Consider the following 15,516-nt stretch of genomic DNA (forward strand, 5'->3'; position numbering starts at 1 on the left):
CCCCCCCCCCCCCCCCCCCGCCAGCAGTAGAAGATTCTTTTGGTCAGGTGTATTTCCTGATACTCAATTTTGCCCTGGGACTTTTAATGTTAAAGATAGGTCAATTCATTTGGCAAGTGTTTATTGCACATCCAGTGTGTGACAGGCCCTCTTCAGAACTCTGGGCATCTGGCAATGAAAAAAGATAGTCAAGATCTGTACTCTCCGGGAGCTTCCATTCTAAGGGTGAGAAAAAAATTTAACAAACGAAGAAAAAGTAACAATGTAATAGTGGTGGGGTTGGGACCTACCCAGTGATCTGGTTTCATGGTCATGGAAGGAAGACTTCTCAAAACGTTTTACTCTAAGCATTTGAGCTAAGATGCAGATGACAGGATGGAACCAGCCATGGAGAGATTTGGAGAAAAAGTATTCTAGGAAGAGGGGAAGAACTAGTACGAGTGTGTTTGGCATGAGCCTGGAACCGTGATAAGAAGTTTGATTTTATAGCAATTATGATAGGAAACAGTTGTAGAACTTTAAGCAGGGGTATAATGTGAACTGATAGACCTTTTAAAAAGGTATCTGATAAAGATGAGAAAGAAGAACCTGACAAGGCAATATGGCCATAATATGTATTTGTCTACTGGTATTTTTATTGTTTAAAAGACGGTTTTGTCCTCTTTAGAAAGAGTATTAGTATGTGACCCAAATAAATAACTTCCCCTTTGAATTACCAAAGGGTTACTGAAGGTTACTGAAGGGTTTAAAATATATTGTGGTGTCAGCAAATTAATCCTATATCTTGCAGATAATAATGAGTGAAATCTGACTACATTTACATTTAAAATTTGCTTAATGATCAAATGAAAATGTCCTTTAAAGTCTCTCTCTTGAATTAGGCACAGACTTCAGCCTCCTTTACTAGAAGAGGTGCCATCAGGAAGTGGAAAGATCACTTTAAGTTGTTAGAAGACTTGAGCTTGAATCCTGGCACTTTAACTTTGACCAACTGTGTGACCTTGATTAAGTCACTTACCCTCTTGGTTTCCTCATTTGCAAAATGGGAGTAACATTTTTCTTATAGTGTTATTATGGGGATTTAGTAGAATATCATGTGTGAAAGCACCTAGCACAGTGCCTGGCGTGTAGTAGTTGTCCAATAAATGTCAGTTTCCTTGTTTCCTTCCTTAGTGTTGGAGAAATCCTCCTGTTTCTTTTTCTTACCATAAAGCCTCTCTCCTGTGTCTTCTCTTCCAGGCCATTCCCCAGTACGCTATTCCTTGTCACTCCAGCTCCAACGTGGTTGTAGAGCCCAGTGGGCTTCTTGAGCTAAACAACTTCACTAGCCAGCAGTTGGATGATGATGAGACGGCAATGGAGCAAGACATAGACAGTAGCACAGAGGATGGAACCGAGCCCAGCCCCTCTCAGAGTTCTGCTGAACGGTCCTAAGTGTTTTGGAAACAGGAGTGCACTTTAAAACCGACTTGGTTACCAAGTGTCCAGGGAAGCCCTTGATTTTTGATGTCTAAAGAGAGCACTTTGCCCATGCTTAGGCTGTGGACCCCAAAATCGCAGTGTTTCAACAAGAACTGCTGCAGGAGCAGCATTTTAAAACAAGATAAAACTCACAGGGGACTGTACTTTTTTTTAAAAAAAAAAGGAAAAAAAGAAAAAAAAAAAAAGAAAGAAAGAAAAAAAAAAAAGATGCACATCTGCAGTGACAGAAGACCTGATATTCTTTCTCTGTTGGACCACGGCTGATGGAAAAGTATGCCATGCAGTGGAAAGAGACTTTTCCTGTGAATGTTCCTCAACTGGTTTCTACTGAGCAAAACACCATCAGAAAAGGAGAATGTTAATAGTTTGTATTTTGAAACGGTGTGTCAGGAACAGTTTTTTTAAAAACCTTGTATGTTTTTGAAAATCCCTGGAAGTGTTGAATTGGTTAACATTCTACATTTGCTCAGTTTATAGTTTATGAAATAACTAGAAAAATACTGGCATTAAAGAATCCTTGTTAGATGGTGGAAATCAGATCCCTAACCAGTGGGAAGTGCTTTTTGGGTGGCTTGTACATTCTCACCAATTGTATGCTAATTTATTGTGTTGTTGTTCCTTTGTGCTCTAGGCAGCACACTTGCCTTCTATTTATTTAAATGTAAACATTTCAAAGCAGGCCATATTCTTTCTGACAGATTTTCTGTAAACCAGGATTGCCTGCCCTTTCCATCTCCCACCCCTCCCCGCTCCTTTAAGAAAACTTAAGAGAAAATGTTTCATTGTGAAGGAGAGGAAAAGAAACATTTTCTGGCCCAAAGGAAATGTTCAGCTATATTCAGGAAAAATTATTCATATGATGCTATCTTAACATTGAAATTGCACATTCATGTTGGACTGAAACTTTGAAGATAACTTTTACATACTTTTGTTTAACCCCCTTTGAAATGTATAAAAATTCATTTACAGTTCTAAATGTAATGTTTTTAAGCATTCTGCCTTTTTAGGACACAGTTTGTTTAAGCAATATGTTTGGGTCTTGTGATCACTGTCTGTCACAAGTAGAGTGAGGGGTAAGAGGGTGGGAGGGTTAACGGTCAGTTTTGACAAGTTGTGGCAAAGGAAGCAATTCTTTTCATTTTTAAAAAAAATGTAAATAGAAAAGTTTTTAACGGTTTTATATAGATTTCACTATAAATAAGCATTGTAAGACTGACAAATGTTGAACTGTACATACATATATCAGCATAACTGCCCAATTTTTTGGTGCTGAAGTACTGTAAGTAGATTTCATCAACAGTCTCCTAATTTTTGCATCTATATCTAGAAAAAATACTGTGATACTATAGTTAATAAATTCCCACGAGAGTGACACTGAAGATTTAAACACAAGCATTTATAAGATGCACTGACCTCTGGTAGTTGCCATCATTTCTCCTGAGTGGTAACGACTTACCCATAGATGGGGCTGTTGGATTTAATTTTATTGTACAAATTCATGTTTAAAGACTTTGTGATTGTTTCTAGTTAAGTAACTTTTTAACCTCTCCAGTCATAGGCTTCTTTGAAAATCTGATCACACTATGAACTCTCCCCAAAAAGACATGCATACCAATTGACATGTTAGATTTTACATACAGTCTTAGGGGTTTGTGGACTCCTAAGCCTAACCATGTATTCAAGGTTAAGCCCTCTGTTATGGTCAGTCCATTACTTACAGATGTAAGTTTTTATAAAATAAAATATCTTTTAAATATTCATGGGTCAGGTAACAAGAGCAAACTTGAATAAAGTTATTACGTTCTACTTCTACATATTCTGGCAGCATAGCAGACCTGTGTCCCTTTGAGAATTTAGCCTTAATATGTTTCCAGCAACTGGAATGGCAGATGAAACTTCCACAAGCTACAATTTTAAAAATTAGTGTGTATATATTAACAAACTATCAAGTGAGGGATTTAACATTTTTTTTTCTTTCAAAGGTATTACTTTCAAGGAGAGCATGAATTCTTTTCTTTATTCAACAAATATTATTTAAAACATCTTCTACGTGTCAGGTACTGTTCTAAGCACCAGGGATTCCACAGTAAATAAACAGAAAATCCTACCCTTACGGAGTTTACAAACAGAGCTTCCTGCTGATGGAATGGATGCCAGGGCCGAAGGAAGGAGGAAACACAAGTGACTCTTAGGTTTCTTGATTAAGTGGATGGATGGTGATGCCGTATATGGATCTCCAGGTATCCTTTTACTGAAAGTCTTAGCATTAGATCTATTTGTATTTCATATGTTTAAGTCCATAAATTAAATGTAATTTTAAGTCAGTCCTTGTAAAAGATATTCAGAGATTATGCTGCAAATACTACAGAATTTTTAGAGTCCCAGCAACTGTTACAGGCAGTGATAAGAAAAATCCATTTGGTTTAAACTTTGATAAATGCTTTGCATTGCAGAATGCAGTTTATGCTGAACTTAGAGAACTTAAAAAAAAAATGTTTTATTGAAATTAATTCACATGCCATACGATTCACCCATTTAAAGTGTACAGTTCAGTGATTTTCACTATATTTACAGAGTTGGGCAGCCATCACTACAGCCAGTTTTAGAACATTTGCATAACCCTAAAAAGAAACCCTGTACCCCTTAGCTGTTACCCCTGAAACACCCCATCACCCAGCCCTAGGCAACCACTAAACTACTTTCTGTCTCTATGGATTTGCCTATTCTGGACATTTCATATAAATGGAATCATATAATATGTGGTCTTCTGTGACTGGCTTCTTTCATTTGGCATAGTATTTTCAAGGTTGTAGCATGTTTTAGTCCTTCGGTCCTTTTTATGACTCAGTAATATTCCATTGCATGGATGTACCACATTTTATTTATCCATTCATTGGTTGATGGACATTGGGGTTGTTTCTACTTTTTGGCTATTCTGAATAATCCTGCTGTGAACAGTTGTGTACAGTTTTTACATATGTTTTCAGTTCTCTTTGGTATATATCTAGGAGTGTAATTGCTGGGTCCTACAGTAACTATGGTTAATGATTTGAGAAACTACCAAAATCTTTTCTACAGTGACTGCACATTTTACAGCAGTATAGGACAGTTCCACTTTTTCTACATCCTCACCAATGCTTGCTATTATTCATTTTTTGTTTTTATTATTTTTTTTAAATTATATTCATCTTAGTGTGTGAAGTGGTACCTCATTGTGGTTCTGATTGACATTTCCCTGATGGCTAATGATAAGAATCTTTTCCTCTGCTTATTGGCCATTCACAGATCTTTGGAGAAATGTCCTTTGCCCATTTTTAAATTAAATGATTTTCTATTTTTTTATTTAAATTGAGAACTTTTGAAGTACAGGCAATAATACCACTCTTAAAAGAAAAGTAACCTGTTCTCTGGTAATTAATTCATCACCCTTAAAACCTTAATCACGTTTTACTTCTTCCTCTCTAATGTAACAAATCGCTTAACATTCTTAAAACTGCATAGAGCTTTATAATTGAAAACACTTTTAAATACATTTCTTTGTGAGGTTCTCTCAATGACCTGCTAGGATAAGAGACATAGTACAAAGGAAATAGTGGCCAAGTGGTCTGGATTTGAGTCCCAGGTTCCTGTGTTAACGGATCATATGAGCTTGAGCAAGTCCCAGTCCCCCTAATACAAAGTTGAGTGTTTCTGACCCCCTTGGGATTATTGTGAAGACTGGATGAAATAGTGCATGTAAAAATGCCAGGCGCAGAGCTAGGTGCTCTATTTTTTAAGTCTAGTATTTATACCACTCCCACTTTATAAATAGAAAATGAGGGCTCAGAGACAAATGAAGTACCAAAATGCACAAATTATATGCTAATAGGCATCCTGCTGATCCCCGAGTTGCTACTTTCTATATAGGAGTGTGTGTGTGCCACCAAACACAGGATTGGCTTTTGGAAAGACAGGGGAACTTGATGTTGGCCTATAACGTAATCTCTTTGTCACTCTTAGGTGCCTTTACACAGGGGTGCTCACACACAAGTTTGTTTTTTGAGTTCAATTATGTGTCACGAATCCCAGGTAAGAGGAAGTAGAGTGAAAAAGCACCATATAAGCAAGGCCTTTCCAAGAAAAGAGTGAGAAAACAGTCTGCTGCCTCTGCTTACAGATTTATAAGCCTAAGTAAGTGAGGCTTGATGACCTATATATTGAAAAAAGAATTGAAACACCATATGATCAGATTTGTACTTGTGAGAAGTCTTGCTCTGCTTTCTTACCTCTTCCTTGCTCACACGGACTGTAACTGAAAACATGGCGCTTACTTAAGGAAAAAAGCAAGCCGAGGTTTGAATCCTCACAAACCATGTGAGCTTGGCCAAGCTCTAAGAGGCTTTGGATAGCACAAGATGGAATGGTTTATACTATGTTATCTAATTCCCACTTTTAAATGTCCTTTTTCTTTTCCTTCCAGCAGATAGTTACTGGGCACTTTCTATGTGCAGACACTGGAGATACAATAGCCAGGGAGAGAAGCCTCTAGCCTCATGGAACTTCAGCTTAGTAAAGGAGATATATGAGTCAAAGATAGCAACTAAATATATTCATTGCTAAGTGCTATGATGGAAAAATAAGTATATAAATACTGAGGTTGGGGAGTTTTGCTCAGAAAGGAATTATAAAGTGATCTGAAGGAAGAGGATTTAACTAGGTAAAAAGGTTAGGGGACAGCTGTCTAGGCAGAAGGATAGCAGCTATGAAAGCCCTGTGATAGGAGGGGCTTGGGGAGAAGGGAACTTTGAGTAGGCCAGTGTGGCAGCAACACAGTGAGTGAAGGCAGCAAGCGTGGGAGCAGAAGGTAGAGACAGACCTCTATGTGGATCTTGCAGGTTATGATAAAGGTTTGAGGTTTTATTCTTAGAACAACAAGAAGTCACTGCAAAGTTTTAAGCCATTAAACCTGGCAAAATGAGTTAATACATGTACAAAATATTTGGAGTTAATGTTGGTTCATTAGAAAAATATATTTGACCTTTCATTTTTTGATGCCAGTCTCATCTCCTTATGTCCTTTTCTCAAACATCTTTGCTGGTTCCCCAGTACTGTAGTATGAGTCTGTGGCATTCAAGGGCTTAGCCAAAGCTTCAATCTGTGTCTCTAGATTCATAACCTATTTCATTACCCCGACCTACTCCCTGTCTACCCATCACACATACAGTTTTTGCTCTATATTTGAAAGGCTCACTCATTCCTCAAAGCCCAGCTTGAAAACCACATCCTTCACCAAGACTGCCTGGATGTGTTCAAGGGGAACTTACCCACCCCCCTGCTGGGTTCCTCTAGCATTTGGGGAGAAATACATGTTTACTTAGCACTTACCATTGGTTATCTACTGTGAATTATTTGCAATTTCTCACAGTGTGCCTCTGGGAGAGTCCTTAAAATGCAGTATTCTAAGGAGTCATTCTAAATTCTTTCAGCCTAAAGTAAGAGATGCTGAGCTTTCTGGATTTTTTTTCTCTTATGCCCTTGAATATCAACGTATTCAAGTTTGTTAGAGTTTAGTGAGATCATTGATAATCTTGATTAGGATTCACTCTCATATTCAAGTCAGTAGCATCCTTTTTGGTTCTCCACAGGATCAACTGCTATTTCCTTGCATGGTAGAGTTCACCAGGGTCTATCATCTATGCTATCACTTTGGCCTCTACCATATATGGATTAATTAGTTAAATCATTGAATAAATATTGAGCAGTTATTATGATCCAGGCACTGTTCTAGCCACTAGGGATATAGCAGTGAACAAAATAGTGGAAAAATAAATCAACCTGTGCTATGTAGCTTACATTCTAAATGGACTATAAATATAAATTAAAAATAAATGGTATAATGATAATTAGAACAAGAAAAGTGGGGAAGGAGAATATGAAATTCTAGGATCTGTGCGTGTTAAATCTCAGATGGAATAGACAGGGAAGTTCTCACTGAAAAGGTGAATTGGAAAAAACCTGCAGGAAGTGAGGGAGTCAGCCAGGCTGATGTCTGCAGAAAGAGTGTTCAACATGGAGGGGACAGCAAGAAGAATAGCATACAGATCTGTGCCTGACATATTCAAAGAACAGTAAAAAAAAAAAAAAAAAAAAATAGGGTCAGAGTGAATGGGGAGAGAGGGAGTAGTAGGATATAAGGTCAGAGAGAGAACTGGAAGCTATTCCTACTTTTCTGAGTCTTTTTATTATGAAAGGGTGTTGGATTTTGTGAAATGCTTTTTATGCATCAATTGAGGTGATTGTGTGGGTTTTTCCCTTTGTTCTATAACTGTAAATTGATTGACTTTCTTATGTTGAACCACTCTTACATTCCTTTTATAAATCCTACTTGGTTATATATATAATCCTTTTAATGTGCTATTGCATTCAATGTGCTAGTATTTTGTTAAGGATTCTTGTATCTATGTTCATGAGGAATATTGGTCTGTAATTTTCTTATGATGTCTTTAGCTGCCTTTGGTATTAGGGCAATGCCTCATAAAATGAGTTAAGAAGTGTTCCCTCTAATTTTTTGAAAAAGATTGAGAAGGATTAGGTTTAATTCTTTAAATGTTTGGTAGAATTCACCAGTGAAGCCATCCAGTCCTTGACTTTTCTTTGTTGAGAAGTTTTTGATTATTGATTCAATCTCTTGTTATATAGATCTGTTGAGATTTTCTATTTCTTCTTAAGTCAGTTTAGGTAATTTGTGTGTTTTCAGGAATTTGTCCATTTCATTTAGGTACTCATTTGTTGGTGTACAATTGTTCATAATATTCTTATAATCCTCTTATTTCTGCAAGGACAGCAATAATGTCCCCCATTTTCATTTCTAATTTTAGTTATTTGTGTCTTCTCTCTTTTTTCTTTGTCAGTACCTAAGGGGTTGTCAGTTTGATGATCTTTCCCAAGAACTGACTTTTGGTTTTATTGATTCTCTCTATTGTTTTTCTATTCTCTATTTCATTTATCTCCATTCTATTCTTTTATTATTTTCTTCCTTTTGCTAGCTTTGGGCTTAGTTTTTTGTTTTGTTTTGTTTTTCCCCCTTTTTCTAGTTCCTCAAGGTGTAAAGTTAAGTTATTGATTTGAGATCTTTCCTTTTTTGATGTAGGTATTTACAGCTGTAAATTTCTCTCTGAGCACTGCTTTTGCTGCATTCTGTAAATTTTGGTATGTTTTGTTGTTGTTGTTTTCACTCATCTCAAGGTATTTTCTAGTTTCTCTTAGGATTTCTTCAATCACTGGTTGTTTAAGAGTTTGTTGTTTAATTTCCACATATTTGTAAAATGTCCAGTTTTCTTCCTGTTACTGATTTCTATCTTCATTCCATTATGGATGTTCTATCTATGATTGAAAGTGGTATACTGAAGTCTCCAGAAGTCTCCGTTATTGTGAGCTATTTTTTCCTTCAGTTCTATTAATATTTGGCTCATATATTTTGGAGCTCTGTTTGGTACATGTATATTTGTAATTGTTATTTCTTGATGAATCAACCCCTTTATCAGTATATAGTCCTTCTTTATGTCTTGTAACACTTTTTGACTTAAAGTCTGTTCTGTCTGATATTAGTATAGTCACCTCAGCTCTCTTTTGGTTACCATTTGCATGAAATATATTTTTCTGTCCTTTAATTTACAACCTATTTACGTCTTTGCATCTAAAACGAGTCTCTTATGGACAGCATATTGGATCATTTTTTAATCTAACCTGCCAGTCTCAGCTTTTGATTGGAGAGTTTAATCCATTTACTTTTAATGTAATTAGTAGTAAGGAAGGATTTACTTATACCATTTGATATTTGTTTGCCATGTCTAATACTTTTTAAAATTCCTCATTTCCTCTATTATGGCCTTCTTTTGTGTTTAATTGATTTTTTTTTATTGATCTGTTTTTATTTCCTTCTCGTTTCCTTTGTGTACATTTTTTAGATATTTAGATATTTCCTTTGTGGTTACGATGGGGATTACATTTAACATCTTAAATTTATGCCTAGTTTGAATTGATACTAATTTAACTTCAATAGCATACAAAACTTTGCCCCTATATAGCCACATCGCCCCTTTACGTTGTTGTCATCACAAATTACATCTTTATACATTGTGTGTCCAGTAACAGATTTATAATTACTTTTATGCATTTGTCTTTTCAGTTATGTAGGAAATAAAAAGTGGAGTTACAAAATAAAAATGCAATAATATTGGCTCTTATATTTTCCCATGTAGGTACCTTTACTGGAGGTCTTTATTTCTTTTTTATTTCATATGGCTTCAACTTACTGTCGAGTGGCCTTTTGTTTAAATCTGAAGGACTCATTTTATTTATTAAACATGGGACTTGAACTCAGGACCCTGAGATCAAGACCTGAGCTGAGATCAAAAGTCAGACACTCAACCAACTGAGCCACCCAGGCACCCCTGAAGGACTCCTTTTAGTATTTCTTTATGGGAAGATCTAGTGGTAATGAACTCCTTGAGCTTTTGTTCATCTGGGAATGTCTTAATTTTTCCCTCATTTTTTGAATGACAGTTTTGCTGGATATTGAATTCTTGATTGGCAGTTTTTTTCCTTTCGGCACTTTGTCATCTCACTGCCTTCCGAGGCTTCATGGTTTCTGGTGAGAAATAGGCTGTTTACCTTATTGAGGAGAACTTGTACCTGACAAGTTGATGCCCTCTTGTTTCTTTCTAGATTTTCTTTTTGTCTTTGACAGTTTGACTATAATATGTCTTAGTGTAGCTCTGTAAGTTTATCCTACTTGGAGTTCATTGAACTTCTTGAATGTGTAGATTCATGTCTTTTATCAAACTTGGTAAATTTTCAGTTGTTTCTTCAGATATTCTTTCTGCCCCTTTCTCACTTTTCCTCCTGGTACTCCCATAATGCATATATTGAGCCTTTTGATAGTGTCCCACAGGTCCCATAGGTTCTTTTAATTTTTCTTCCCTTTTTTTCCTTTCTGTTCCTGGATAATTCTGTAACAGGATAATTTCAGTTGTTCTATCTTCAAGTTTACTCATTCTGTCTTCTGCATGCTCAAATTTTCTTTTTTCTTTCTTTTTTTTTTTTTAAGATTTTTTTTTATTCATTTGACAGAGAGAGACACAGCGAGAGAGGGAACACAAGCAGGGGGAGTGGGAGAGGGAGAAGTAGGCTTCCCACAGAGCAGGGAGCATGCTCAAGTTTTCTACTGAACCCCTCTAGTAAAGTTTTTTTTTAAATTTACCAACATCTCCCCATTTCTCCAGCCCCTGGCAGCTACCAATCTACACTCTTCTGTGAGTTTCACTTTTTAAGATTTCACATATAAGTGAGAGCATGCAGTATTTATCTTCTGTGTCTAACTTATTTCACTTAGTGTAATGTCCTCCATGTTCATCCATGTTGTTGCAAATGATAGGATTTTCTTCTTTTTTAAGGCTGAATAATATTCCATTATATCTATATCTATACACACACACACACATATATATATACACACACACACACATATATACACACACACATACCATATTTACTTTAGCCATTCATCCACTGATGGACACTTAGGTTGTTTCTGTATCTTGGCCATTGTGAATAATGCTGCAGTGAACATGGGAGTGCAGGTAGCTCTTCGAGATACTGATTTCATTTCCTGTGAATATATATCCAGAATTGGTATTTTTGGATCACATGGTAGTTCATAATTTTTTTGAGGAACCTCTATACTGTTTTCCATGGAGTTTTCATTTCAATAATTGTACATTTAATGTCCAGAATTTCCATTTGATTCCTTTTATAATTTCTCTTTATTGATAATTCTCATTTTGTTCTCAAATCACTTTCTGTATTTCCTTTAGTTCTTCGTTCATGTTATCCTTTGACTCTTTGAACACATATAAGACAGTTATTTTAAAGTCTTTGTGTAGTAAGTCCAATGTCTGGGTTTTCTTGAGAACTGTGTCAGTCAAGTAATTTTGTTTCTTTGAATAGGTCATATTTTTCTGTTTATGTGTATACTTTGTGATTTTTTTTATTGAAAATGAACATTTGAATATTATGGTGTGATAACTAGAAATCAGTTTCCCTTTCCCCCGGGATTTACTGGGTTTTCTTTTCTTTTTTTTTTATTGTTAAAGGCTGTGGTGGTTCATTTGTCTACTGATGTCTTCTGTTTTTTTTTTCCAGAGACTGTATTCTTCTCATGTGTGGTCACTGAAGTCTCTGTTCCTCAGCATATGTTCAACTAGTGTCTTGACAGAGATTTCCTTGAACCCCAGGAGCTAAGCAAACACACACACACACACACACTCACACTTCTTGGTCTTTGCAGATTGGCCTTGTGCTATGGTCCTTCTTCAACACTTACCCAGACTTCCACTGAGCCTAGGGACCAGCCTGAGGTGAAAGCTTGAGATCTTCTCAGTTCTTTTCTAAGCATGTATGTGGCTTTCTAAATTCCTCTTTTATATAAAGTGCTTTTGAATGCCCTAATTTCTCAAACTGTCGTTGTCTTTTCCTCCCAGGCTTCATGTCTCAACCATATCTTTTGCCTTAGCTGTCTGCAGATTGTTTGTCAGCCTTACAGTGTTTACAAACAATGTATTCTGCATTTCCAACCTGACTGAGTCCTGAGTTAGGTGAAACAGAGATGACTGCCTTGCTTCAGTCCTTCAAATAGCCCTGAGGCAGGTTAGAATAAATGTACACAATAATTGGCAAATAAAGCGTGCTGTGTTCCTTTCAAAAGCAGGGACCAGGGTCTCACCCTGGCAACATGGACATCCTTAAGATCGTTGCAGAGCCAGGGAGAGGGTAGGGTGAGGGCTAGTAGAAATGCCACAAAGTTTTCCTATAGTTTTGTTTCTGTCTCATTTTTTTTATGTGGTAAAATATACATGAGATAAAACTTACCATTTTAACCATTTTTAAGCATACAGTTCAGTGGCATTGTGTACATTCATATTGTTGTACAACCGTCACCACTGTTCGTTTCCAGAACTTTTTCATCATCCCAAACTGAAACTCTGTAACCATTATATAATAATTCCCCTTCCCACCTTCCCCAGCCCTTATTAACCACCCTACACTTTCAAAGTCGCCTTTTTCTTGATTCAGCATTTGGTGTTGCTATATAAAACTTTGACTATTTTCCAGAGTTCTGACAAAACTGGTTCTGGTAGTTTCTGCTTATGCTTCAGTTTGTGTGGGTAGTATAGGAGCTTGGAGCTCTCTACTCTGCCATTTTGCTGACATCACTGTCAACACTATGGTTTTGTCCTGAGCAACTTGGAAGAGGAGACTAACCATTTACTGATAGGAAAGACTCTGGAGGATCTAATTGTGAAGGAGAATACCAAATGCTCAGGTGGGGATAAATTAAATTCAAGACACCTATTAGACATCAAGTGGAGAAGTCAAGTAGGTAGGTAGAAAAGGAAAGAGCTCCAAGGGCTGATCCCTGGGTGTTCCAGTACATAGGGGTCAAGAAGATGAAGCAGAACCAGAAAAAAGACTGAGAAGGAGTGGCCAGAAGGATGGGAGGTAAAGCTAGAACTTGAGATTCTAGTGTCTTAGAAACATAAGATGTTTAGCTTGGAAACAGATAAAGCTGCTAAATCAAGTAAGATGAGGACTCATGGAGTGAACCATGTGAAGTCATAGGTGACCTTGGAAAGAGCAATTTTGGTGGAGTTGGGGACAAAAGCTAGAGGAGGCTGTGAAGAGGGAATTAGAGACAGACTACAGATGATTCAGTGAGTTGCTGTAAAGAGCAGCGATACGGAGCAGTTGCTGGAAAGGCAAATGGGGCCAAGAGGTCTGTTGTTTTTTAATTTAAGAAAATGGGATTCCTGATGAGATTGATCCAGTGGAGAGGAGAAAGTGTTTATAATGCAGAAGAGAGGCAAATTGCTGGTGTACTCTTCTTGAATAGTAGGAGATGAGATTTGTGGAGGTTCTGGGTTCATCCATTATAACAGAAGAGAAAGAAGATATGCAGGGACAGAAGTGGGTAGGTGGGTAGCTACACCTGCCTCAGTTTTCTAATGAGTCCCAAATTCCTGTCTACAATTGTTATCTCTTCCCTGAACCAAAGCCCACTGCCTTGAGACATCCCTGACTGGTTTTCCTACAAACACTTCAGCTTCAGGTTGTCAGGAGTTGTAGATCAACTCCCATCTGATTCATCCTCCCTGCTGTGTTACTACCTGTCCATGGCATCCCAATCCATGCCGAGAAGAGGAAAGGTCAGGTTTGGGGCTGGGGTGGAGGCCTCAACAAAAAGGCAACCCCAGAGCTGAGGATCTTGGAAGAAGGGTGGACTTCTTCCATGGGCAAGGGAGTAAAATGAACTAGGCAGAGGACTCTAAGATGGGGTGTCTGGTGACTAGATGGCAGTGAACTCAGAGCAGTCACCTGGAGGCTGTTAACATGATTTAAAGAGCTATTTATTTTGAGTTTTTCTTCCTTAGCATTAGGTTGTTGTCCTGCTGGAAGAAGAACCCTGTCCAGTCCTTTCACACTCTGTACCTTGCACAGGCTGTCTCCTCCTCACACACAATGCACTGACTTCTGATTATTGACCAGATCCCTTCTCTCTGCGTCTCCAAGGTCACCTGGGGATGCTTCCCCTGACTCCCTCCTTCGCCTCATCTGTATCTCCTTTATGGCTGCTCTACATCTCCTTTATGGCTCCTAATGTTTGTTCCCCGGAAGTTTTGCTCTGAGAGTTGGATTCATCTTCGTGGCCTTAGGAAAAAGTACCCAGTGTGGAGGAGGCACAAGTTTGTTGATTGGCTGTATAGAAAACTCCCAGACTGGCCCTGGGGCTCTGCCCACAGGTGCACAAATGCTCATTAACTAAAATGCACAAGCAAATCCAGAAATAACATCCCTATTGCAGGTTGTTTGGGGATGAGGATGTTATTGTTGTGAAATGTTTGTGTATCAGCCACTCTGGACCCAGAGTACAGTGCCCATCTCTGTTGTCATTTGTTCTGTCACTTCAAAGTGCAGGAAAACCATGGGTGGTGATTTTAGAATCTTATTCAGAACCCTCAGGGAATGAGTCATTTTGTACTGACGACTTTTCCGGATTGCCACGGTTCAAATAAATTAAGCAACAGGACATTGTTGTTGTTGTTGTTGTTAATTTTAACCATTTTAGATGGTAAACTTCAGAAATGCATTATCATACTTTTCTGAACATGATTCTACTACCCACTCTTTATTTCATCAGAATCATTATCATGAACATAGTTAAAATTTTCCATCTCAGCTACAAGAATACAGAGCCTCACTAAAGGAGTAAGAAGAGGGGTAACTTGGGCTCCGTCTCTCCCTGGAGCAGACTCAGACTAGAGTCCAAAATCTAAGGTGGAGGCAGCTGATCTGCCCCAGAAATCAGAGGGGTAAGTGAGGGAAAAGAAGCAGAACTTGACCCCAATGATAGGACCAGTGAATCTGCCTTAGTGTGCATTTGAACCCCCTGAGGAACTTGATAAAATGCAGTTTCTAATTCAGTAGATTTGGATTCAGTTCTAGTCTGGAATCTGAATTCTGCATTTTAAACAAGATTTCAGGCAATGTCAGTACGGCTGGACCACAGACCACACTTTCAGTATCAAGTCTTCATTTGACCTCCCAGAGATTTTCTTGTGACCTTTAGTGGGTTTTACTGGGAAGCTTATCTTTAGCAATTCTTTTCCTGAGGCATCTTACAAGTACCAGGTGGCCTCTGGTGGTAACAATTCCTCCATGTGCACAGTGCTCTAAGGTTTATAGAGTGGTCTCATGTTCCCTGTTTCTCTTCACATTCTCCCAGCAGTCCTGAGAGGTAAGTTAGCACCATTTTACCAACCGGGAAAGCAGTTTCTGACATTGCACAGCTCAGTAATTGGCAGAACCAGGGCTCATGGCTCCATGTTTAGTGCTCTTTTCACTACTTCTTGCTGCATCCACCACATCTATGCTGTGCGCCGTACCCAGCCTTGTGGGCTGAGCACTGTGGGAATGCTGTGGGGAAAACGGTGTGTGTGC

The 15,516-nt window shown here is 38.0% G+C and overlaps 1 protein-coding gene across 10 annotated transcripts in view; it reads left to right on the top strand.

Moving 5' to 3' along the window:
- EMSY (EMSY transcriptional repressor, BRCA2 interacting) overlaps positions 1 to 14,605 on the top strand; it is a 97,341-nt gene extending 82,736 nt beyond the window's left edge. For all 10 annotated transcript variants that reach the window (XM_081798870.1, XM_081798878.1, XM_081798871.1 and 7 more), the window contains one exon: positions 1,240 to 14,605. In XM_081798870.1, coding sequence (XP_081654996.1) covers positions 1,240 to 1,434 — 195 coding nt within the window. In that variant the 3' untranslated portion in view covers positions 1,435 to 14,605. The remainder of the gene's footprint in view (positions 1 to 1,239) is intronic.
- Positions 14,606 to 15,516: the final 911 nt, after the last annotated feature.

This window comes from Leptonychotes weddellii, chromosome 11 (genome assembly GCF_054177405.1).
Source record: "Leptonychotes weddellii isolate Sample4059 chromosome 11, ASM5417740v2, whole genome shotgun sequence".
Taxonomy (NCBI): Eukaryota; Metazoa; Chordata; class Mammalia; order Carnivora; family Phocidae; genus Leptonychotes; species Leptonychotes weddellii.